Source organism: Gossypium raimondii, chromosome 7 (genome assembly GCF_025698545.1).
Source record: "Gossypium raimondii isolate GPD5lz chromosome 7, ASM2569854v1, whole genome shotgun sequence".
Classification (NCBI taxonomy): Eukaryota; Viridiplantae; Streptophyta; class Magnoliopsida; order Malvales; family Malvaceae; genus Gossypium; species Gossypium raimondii.
This window is the reverse complement of record NC_068571.1, coordinates 9,300,854-9,311,467: the sequence shown is the minus strand read 5'-3', so window position 1 is coordinate 9,311,467 and position 10,614 is coordinate 9,300,854. Positions and strand designations below refer to the sequence as shown.

Genomic DNA, 10,614 nt, shown 5'->3' with positions numbered 1-10,614 from the left:
AAATCTACCAATATTTTTTCATGATTCTCGTGAAGGTCTGGCTCGTTCCCATCTCTATCAATTCTCTTTGATGCTTCTCACAAGATCTTTTCATTATGTACATAGTAAATTCTCTAATTGTCTTTGATTTTGCGTCTCCATGTTGAACTTTATTCTCATTTTTGGGGGAATAAGTCTCCGATACTCAATTGAAGATATTATTCTATTTGAAGGTTTTGTTTCTCGTACTTCGAAGAGAATTCGAAGGGTTCACGGAGGACAAAGAACACATCGATTAATATAGATATAACCTATAAGCTCACAGAGAGGTTTCAATATTGTTAGAAATATTAATAATGCAAAATGTGCCTGTGAGAGACTGAACCATCAATGAAGGCTTATATATCTTACCTTAGCATACTTAGGCAACCCCTATGCTCTATGAACCCTTCGGGCTCTCCTCGAAGTGCAGGAGACAAAATCCCCACGTAGGACGCCTTCTATTGAGGCTTTGAGACTTATTCCCCTCAACACCCACTTTATAAAATGATGATATCATTTGATACATGGCATTTTATGATTAATTGGATATTTTAATCAGTTTTTTAACATTTAAAGGATTAAACTGATAAATAAATTTTTTTATAATATTTGAGACTGAAGTGGGCAAAAAAATTTAAACCCAAGGTAAGAAAATGATATAAGACTGTATTAAGTCAAGATTAAATTATAAACGCGCAGAGTAAAAGAGAAAAGAAATTGAAATAAATAAAATAGAAGCGTAAGAAGCGCAAGAAGCGCGTATGCATTCTCAGCCAGCCTGTGGGTTCAGAGGAAAGCCGAAATCCAATTTATATTATTAGTATTATTATTTATTATTATGAGACAGAAGAAATAACAGAACTCCCAATTTTCTTTTCCCCTTTTTCTTAATTCTAGAATCTCCGCCATGAACAACGGTAACAATAGCAACAGTTCCGATCCCGATCGCCCTGTCCGTGTTTACGCCGATGGGATCTACGATCTCTTCCACTTTGGCCACGCTCGCTCTCTCGAACAAGCCAAGAAATCGTCCGTTTTAATCCCTTCTCTCTCTCTCTCTCTCTCTCTTCTATGTTTGATTTTATTACTTTTCTGGGTATCTTTCGAATTTTCCCGTGATTAATGGATTTCTTTCAAAATCTTCATGTTTGGGTTATTTTTTTATCTGTGTAACTTTTCTGGGTTTTTTTTAATGTCAAGTTTTTTTGAATTTTTATTATGTTTGTTTGCATAAAATATGCTTTTGCTTGATGTTATTTATGCACAACTGCATGCTTGGATTGCTTTTTCCCTGATTATGCAATTCAATTTTGTGAGATTTTAGGTTTCCCAATACGTATTTGCTGGTTGGGTGTTGCAATGACGAAACAACACACAAGTACAAGGGCAAAACTGTTATGACCGAATCAGAACGTTATGAATCCCTTCGCCATTGCAAGTATAACTCTCAGCCATCTCTGTTTATTTTACTGAAAATATTATAAAAAAAAAAAAAGATCACCAAGGATGCATATTTGAGGTATAGTTTGGTTGCTGCTTTTGCTACTTGAGTTTTGCTTTTGAGAGTTTCAAGTAAAATTTTCCTTTCGTTGTAAAAGTAGTAGATTTGAAGAATTAAAATTGTAAAATTTTTGGATTAGGCTTAATTTTACTATTCAACGGAATAATTATGTTAGAATTTGATGTTGTGTTATTTGTTCTCTTTTAATCAATTATTGCTTTTAGGAAGTAAGATCTTGGTATATTTCCTTTAGCAAAGGCTGCAATCTAGTGGAACCTGAAATATAGATTTACTTAACTTTTTGTTTACACTTTGAAGTAAATCAGTTTTCTTCTCTTATAATAAGATTTTTCATTTTTGATTTGCAAAATGTGAATTAACTATGTTCCTCAAAATAACTGTTAATTCATTTAGTGAAACCTTAAATATAGATTCACTTTGAAGGACTTCGTTATTTATTTTGTTACAGGTGGGTTGATGAAGTCATTCCTGATGCTCCATGGGTGATCGATCAAGAATTTCTGGATAAACACAATATTGACTATGTGGCTCATGATTCACTTCCGTAAGGATAGACAATTCTTGCTTTGAGATTAAATTATTAATGTTGACTGCGGGGATGTTAAGAAAATAAACATATAAATAAAAAAACCATGGCCTAATTGTATAAAATTTCCTACTACTTTCTAGTTCTTGCCCCCGTTAAACTAATAGTTCCAGATAAATGTGTAAATACCCAGCATTAAAATATTCATGTAGTCTTTACGCTTTGCCATAAACCGTTTACAGCTATGCTGATGCCAGTGGAGCTGCGAACGATGTGTACGAATTTGTAAGTTTATTGAGACAATCCTGCCCACTTGTTGTATTTGGTGCTTTAAAATTTTGTATTATATTAAGTAACCTCATGCTCTCAGGTTAAAGCTGCTGGGAAGTTCAAGGAAACAAAACGAACTGATGGGATTTCTACGTCAGATATCATAATGAGAATTGTTAAAGATTATAACCAATACGTGCTGCGTAACTTGGACCGTGGGTATTCTAGGAAAGAGCTTGGAGTTAGCTATGTGAAGGTAAGATCTCTGTCTTGAATGTCTTGTTTTAGTTGAGAATGCTCCTTCATTGATATTCTTTTTTAATGTCAACAGGAAAAGAGATTGAGAGTGAATATGAGACTGAAGAAACTACAAGAGAAAGTTAAGGAACAACAAGAAAAAGTGGGAGAAAAGGTATGTTCACTCTCATGTGAGGTTGATCTAGTTTTTGTTATGCTTGTATCACATAAGCTGTATGATTGGAAACTATTACGCCATGCTCACTTTATAGCGATTTTAGCTTTTTGAATGCACTTGAAGTCTTTTGTCTCAGTTCTTGACAGTTTGTCTTTCTGTTATACTTTAGGGATGTTTATCACATATTTTTTCTTTAAATTTGCCCTCAACTTTTGGAGCATGTGCACAAATAATTGGTGGCTTGAAGTTGTAAACATTTCTTAGAGAAATAACCAAGTAGCAAAATTAGCTTGGTTCTAATGTAGTTATTTGTCATTATAATTGTCATGCTGAATTTCTTTTATGTGGATGTATGTTATATGTTTGTATGAAGTCTAAACTCCCTGAATTTAATCAAGTTAAACTTTTGGAGGAACTATATTAGGAAAATCTCTCATATCAAACTGAAAAGAAAAAAGCTTGAAGGGTTTTTGTTTGTTTTCATTTGGCTTAATTCATAGCAGTATATCGAAATTATGTTGTCCTCAGGGTACATTGTTCTCCTTGTAACCTCAGTATAGAGGTTGAAGTACTTGCATAGCTAAGTAGTTTAATATTGACTTGTTTATGCTTTTTCTAGACTTTTACAATTTCATTAATGTAAGATTGTGCAGACTCCTTTCATGTTTATGTAACTTGAATAGCATTGTGACCTTTCAGTAAACATTTGTGAATTACATGCATATAACTCATCTCCTCCCCCCTGCCCTTTGTTACAACACCCTGGTACCTCCCCATTTGTCCGCCTGTCATTTTTCCCTCTACCACCCTTTACTTACAAAAGTTGATAAAATGTTTTATAAACTAACACATATGCAGACATGGTAATAACCACCCAAAAAAGAGTCATTTACCATGAAGAACCTGGGTGTCGGGAGGAGCGAGCTTAAGAACTGTTAAACTTAAAATCTGTTGCTTGGGGCAGTGCTGAAAATATCAAAAGTTAAATTGCTTCAAGATTCATATTTGATCAATTCTGCATCATGTTTGTACTTTTATGCATGGTTGCACCTTCATCATGCTGGCTAGAGAAGTTGGATTTAGGTGAATTGACTGTCTGGTTGGAGACTACAGCCATAAGATCAAGATACGAAATCAAGTGCCAGCAGAAGTTGAGTTGATAGTATGATACATGAATTATAGAGGGTTATGGTATTTTGTTCGATTCCAATTTCTTCATTTTCACTGCTTGATCAGTTTGGTCTAGATTTAAATCCTTGTATTTTGCCATGGGTTTATAGTGAGACTGTTAACTTCGTAGTTGGGCATCAAACTGCAAATTCTTCCTCCACCCCCTGGATTTATGCCCCAGAAGGGATCATTAATGTTATGAATGTGAGGTTAACTGTTTCTAGTAACAAATTGTATTCAAGTTTTATGAGTTGGTGAGTCATCAGAACACCAGTCACCCAGATTCATATATTAGGTTGTGTCACGTGTTTCAGTATTTTTTCTTCTTCTGGTATATGAATCTATATATTAACTATGCATGTAGTTGGCCACGAACTATTTGGTTGGATCTTGAATGCTCAGTTCCGCACCTTATGAGAAGCATAATGTAATTCAATAAATCTTATCTGTCAATACTTGCAGATACAAATTGTTGCTATGCACCGTAATGAGTGGGTGGAAAATGCTGACCGATGGGTTGCTGGATTCCTTGAGATGTTTGAAGAAGGTTGCCACAAAATGGTGAGCGAAACTAATTATCTAAGCATATAGTAATGACTAGTGCATGCATATAAAAAGGACAAGTTTCAGGAATACAATCAATGATTATGTTACCTCACTTAGAACTCGGGGTGTTTTTCAGGGCACTGCGATCAGAGATCGAATCCAAGAGCGGTTAAGGGGGCAGCTGCTGCAAAACGGCAAGGGTGATGACGATGATGATGAAGAATATTATTACGATGATGATTATTATGATGATGAAGACGACGACGACGAATTCTACTATGATGACAACGAATATAATGATGAGAAAGATAAGAAAAATGAGAAAGAAAAGAAATAAAATTGTTTCTGCTTCCAGTTTTTACTAATATTATGGGGTACCTTAAAAGTTCTAAATAGTAGTGTTGTGGGATGTGTGATATGTTGATGTTGTAGCTAAATCGAGCCAGGCATTGAGCAGAAGCTGTGTTTTGTACTTTGTTTATTGATGCTGTGTTAGGCAACAATACTCGTATCCCTGCCATAGCCATACCTGAAATGTGGCTCGGGCGGTGATTCTGTTTGCTAAAATTTTGGCCCCTCATCTTCCCTCTTCTTATCATGTAAATTGGTAAGATGCAAGGGCTTGTACAACTTTTCGTCGCACTTATAAGATAAAAAAGTTTTTATATATATATACACATCACATATTGCCCTTAGACATGTTTAGATATGTTTTAACTTCATTGGGAGGTTTGCGTTATGGTATCTTCAATTTTGGTATCGTTTCATCCATTCTCTTAGTGGCTGTTCTTATATTAAGTGTTAAATTGTATTTTGTCTTATCTATTCTAAGCAGATCAAAGAGTGAGTAGATTTTTCTGTTAAAATTTTATTCAATTTTATGGCTGTGTTTTTCATGTGAATGTATAGAGATCATATGGAATTTTAAATAGGACCAATTTATTATTTGATTTATTGTGAAGGGATTAATTTGTTTATTTTTAATAGAGAGAACAAAATACAATTTAACTTTTAATATAAGAGCTTTCCCTTAATTTGATTCTTTGACATGCCACATAATAATTCATTATTTTTCGCTTTGATATTTCAGTTTAGTAATTAAATTTTTGCTCCGATATCGATCGACTCTAATGTGGTGAGATTGTAAGAGTAAAAAGGTTGCCACTAAGATGCAGCACCAATCAGTGTGTTTGGCAACGTACTAGTGAACATTTCTCACCTCACTATAATCCAAAATTTTGGTTGGAGTTTAGAGTTGGAATTGACTGCTTTGAAAGTCCAAAAACAGGCGTAATTATTTATTTGCCTTCCAATTCTTTCTTTCTTATTTGTTTTATTTAATACACACAACGTAATTTTAATATATCATTATTTAATATAATATAATTTTAATAAAAATATTTTTTATAATTTTTATTTATAATTTAGCATAAATGTAATTTATATTTATATTCTATCATTTGATTTAAATATAAAGGTAAAGTATATTGACACTCACTCAATTTTGATTAAAATAATAAAACAGTCACTAATCTTTAAAAAGTTATAACTCGGCCACGGAACTTCAAAAAAATAACAAACTAACTATTAATATTATCGTAAAGTGATAAATTAATCACCTACAAACATTTTTTGTTATAGGCTTAACGGAATAAATTAACTAGTCACGTTGGACATGTCCATATCAACTGGCCTTAACCAAAAAAAGAAGAAAAGGAACAGCTTGCGCTCCAGCGCCTTGAAGAACAGTGCACCCTGCAGAAGTGCCGCCTCTAAGACCTCCGCCGTTCTAACACCACCCCCAACAGTACCTTTGATTCCTATACTGCTAAGCCCTCCTTCGACTCCTGCGACCGCCGTGACTGCGAACGATAGTGAGAGAGGGATTGTGAATCTGACCGGAGGAACCGTGAACGTGAGAGGGAGGAGGAAGCCAAAGCTCGAGAGCGGGCGTAGTTGGATAAGCTAGCTGAGAGGGAAAGGGAAAAGGAATTGGATAAGCTAGCTGCAATTAATGAGCAGTACCTCGGATCTAAAAAGCCTAAAATGAGGGTTATTAAACCTAGCGAGAAATTTAGGTTTTCTTTCGATTGGGAGAGCACCAAAGATACTTCCAGAGACATGAATTCTTTGTACCAAAACCCTCACGAGGCACAATTTTTGTTTGGTTGAAGGTTTAGGGCTGGAATGGATCGTAGGGACCAGAAAAAGCTAGCTACCAAAAATGAGAAGGGGATGAGAGAAGAGATCAGGAAAAAAAAAGGGGGTTGAAGCTGAAGGAAGCGGCAGCGCAGAGGTATAAACTCTCCATTGTTTGGATGTCGAGAAATTCAATAGAGAAAATGAAAGAGAAAACTCAAATCAACAGTAGGCATCTCCATTTCTTCCCTTCTGCTTCTTCTTCCAACAATTAGGTTTCTTAAATTGGGGTTCCACCATTGCTAGCTAACGTTCAACGTGGCTAGTTAACGAGCCACCTCAACTTTTCATTTCGTCTGTAACGAAAAATGTCTATTAGTGACTGATTTGTCATTTTTATAAAGTTTAGTAATTGAGTTGTAACATTTTAAAGGTTAGTGACTTTTTGTTATTTTAATTAAAGTTGAGTGGTTGTTGGTGAACTCTACCCTAAATATAATTTGTAAAATATTTTGATATTTTATTATACACATTTCAATTTAATGTCCTTAACTGTAATTTTTTTATTCCAATCTCGTCGCTAACGATACGTTTGAATCCAAACACATATCTTATCGATAGCTTTAATCTTATTATCACACTTATTTTTAATCTTACCGAAACTAATCAGGTCCATTTAATCTCGATTCGGTGCGTTTGGAATATTTTTTGACCAAATCGTACCATACCAATCCGTCTAGATTGTAAAGATCAACACGATTGAAGCATCACTCAATGCACTGGACTAGGGTTTCTCCACCGGAGCTTTATGTTCCAGTCAAATGTTTCAACATCCATTGATGGTCATTTTCTTTACACCTTATCTCTTTGTCCATTTTACCTTTTTGTCTCTTTCTTCTTTTATCTTCTGCTTCAATAACTTTGTATTTTCATTTGTAAGATGCTTTTATTAATTTAAAATAATAATCATTTTCCTTTTATTTTATAATAAACTAATATACGTTATTATCAAAACAACTTTTAATTTACCATTTCTTGAACAACTTTTAGATTATTTGTTTTACTTTTTAATTATTTTGATTTAAAAATGTTAAAATTTTCCATTTCATGTAATAACATATTTATATAATTACATGCTAATTAGGTAAATCATCTAATAAATATATTAGATAATATATTAATAATTTATTAATTTATATTTTCAAATAAGTTTTAAGTACAACCATATTAAATTTTTTTAATGTAATTAATGATCATTTTGTATTTTTACAATAATTCACCTCATTGCCATCGTTGCGTTCGAATCTAAACACATTCAATCATTGATTTTAATCACACTGCTATAGTACCTAATCTCACCATTATAATAACCAATCTCATCACCACCATTGCTTTTAACCTCACCAAAGTTAATCTCACTACCCATCCAAAAGTTGTACTAAAAATACCCTAAGCAATGTGGCCTGTGATATTTTTATGCATGTCATTAAAAAATAAATTAATTGAAAAACATATTTTATAAAATTAAATTAAAAGAAATGAAGATAAAATCATTTTTATCAACTCAAAAATTAAAGGTAAACTACAAAAATGGTCACTAAACTTTGGTAAAATTTCTTTTTTTACCACTGAATTATGAAAGGTTGCATTTTGGGCACTAAAGTTATTGACTTGTAACATTTTGGTCACTCATTTGTTAATAGCCATTATAGCCTTAATAGAAAAGTAGGGCGGCACATTAATTCAAGGGTTAATATCCAATTTAATCCCTGAACTATAACTAAAACATTCAATTTGGTACATTTATAACATTGAGATCTTGTTGAGCATTGATTCGTTAGTCTTGGGTTAGCCGATGATTTCCAGAGATAAGCCAGATTAACTTGTCTAACTTGGTAAAACTGAGATCGAGAGGTAAAATGGAACCATTTTAAGAGTTCAAGCAATTTGGATCCCTAATTAGAGTATGAGCAAACCACATCGAGATCAATCAACCATCGTTTGTTATTTATTTGTTAGTTTTGAAAATTCGTACGTCTTACAATTTAGTCATTAGTAGCTAGATCATATATTAGTATAATTATCCTTGACGTCATGATTTGTCGTACTATACTGTTTAGTGATTAGTTGATTAGACTTTCTATTTTGCACCCTCGATAGTAGAAATTGTTCAATCCCCGACTCTATTGGGTTCGATCCTCGGAGTACTCCTGTACTCCGTTGTACAAATATGTTACAACTGACTTGTCACACTTGTAAATATCACACTTATTAGTTTTATTTTTGCTGTTTTTGTTTGTTGATTCTTCCTCCTCCCATAGCTTACGAAGGGTGACGAGTTGGAGGGCAGTCATCATCCCATGTACTAACATGAAGGGCTTCTGGGAATCATTCATGTCGGGTCCAATTATAAGTACTTCTTGAAATTTTAAACCAACAATTTATAATTTAATCCAACCTAGTACATATTTTTCTATTTTTCAAAATAAACATCATAAATTAATTTTAATTAATTAATTAATTTTCTAATTATAAACTTATTTAGTCACAAAGTCATTCCACTATAGTATCGTGATTGAGCTTTCTCTAATGACATACCATTACGAAAGAAACTCTATCAATACTCGTCCAATGACCTTGTCATAAGTGTGTTACCTTCATAGGATATCCTTAATATATCTGGGATAAATCTGCTCTCCAAATATGATGCCATTTTATCTCATGGTAATCGTTACATCTTCCTTCATGAAAAGTCAATTACTATCAAATAGTAATGAAGTCATTCATCACAAAGAAGAACGACAGCCGTGACTACGTTTATTTTTCATATATCATGTAATGTCAATGAGAGGATATCATTTACCCGTGTCTTAGGCTATGAATTCCACTATTGTGAATTATGCTGCATACTACAAAACTCGTATACCCAACACACTATCTTTCGATTCCTTATATATTTAAATTCAAGCTTTTACTTACATCAATGTAGACGAGTCACACATACATAGCCTATCATCCACTTAGGATTAAGGTATGTCACCAGTGAATAAATCCATAAATAGATTCAAGATCTATTCTGCTTTAGTCCAGTTTGATGTACTGTCAGTCCAGTCAGTCACATCTATGTCTCTATCTTCTAGGAGTCATTCGCTCTAATGCCCAAAACAAAGCATCTCATCAATTGGACTTGATAGATGACATATTAGTCTTTCAATCGATTTGTTCATTTCCAATTAAAATAAGGTCATGTTTAGGTTCGTCTACGAACATAAGTTTTCTTTCTATATTACAATCCGACCACATAATACTTCTTGGTATTAATTAAACATTTAAACAACTAGTGAGTTAATATTTGATTCTATTTTACTTTACATGAAAAAAAACCATATCAGGACATTATACAAAGGGTATTAAGGTAATCCATGAATAACTTTATTAACCAACTGCTGAAAAATACAATTGGACATAGGTGAAAATACTACACTTAAGGTACTAGATCCAACATACGTATAGGCCTATTTGATCTTGTATATGGGCATTTTGTTTGTATAATTGAAATATATGAATTATGCCATATTTATTGGTTTAATTTTAACAAAAATGAATGAATATAATTTGAGTTACTTCAGAAACAAGTTGTGACATCTCGCGTGTCACATCCCAAAAATGGGGTTAGTGAATCGAAAGTTTGATTGGGATACCAGAGTAAGGATAGAAGCGTTTAATAAAAATTAATAAAATATTAAATAATTGATCGAGATTAAAATTTAGGTGAAGGAATTAAAATTGGGTGTTCAAGAATCAATTATTTTAAAACGGATTATAAAAACGAAACCAAAATTGAAAATATAATGAAATAATGCTTAATTTTAAGGGAAGGACTATTTTGAAAAAAGGTGAAAATAGGGAGTGTTTAAATGGGGCAATTGCCCAAATTTAAAAAATTGGTTGGCTATTTAACATTTCCCATTTCTATTCCATCTCATTTCAACTCTCATTTAAAAC

The 10,614-nt window shown here is 33.1% G+C and overlaps 1 protein-coding gene across 1 annotated transcript; it reads left to right on the top strand.

Annotated features, from left to right (window-relative positions):
- Nucleotides 1–726: 726 nt before the first annotated feature.
- On the top strand, nt 727–5,165 carry LOC105802146 (choline-phosphate cytidylyltransferase 1). The gene is made up of 8 exons (XM_012633618.1): nt 727–1,050; nt 1,346–1,459; nt 1,992–2,087; nt 2,312–2,354; nt 2,440–2,595; nt 2,671–2,751; nt 4,387–4,485; nt 4,607–5,165. The coding sequence occupies exons 1-8, from the start codon at nt 929–931 to the stop codon at nt 4,805–4,807; spliced, it is 912 nt and encodes a 303-aa protein (XP_012489072.1). The 5' UTR covers nt 727–928; the 3' UTR covers nt 4,808–5,165.
- The last annotated feature ends 5,449 nt before the right edge of the window (nt 5,166–10,614 follow it).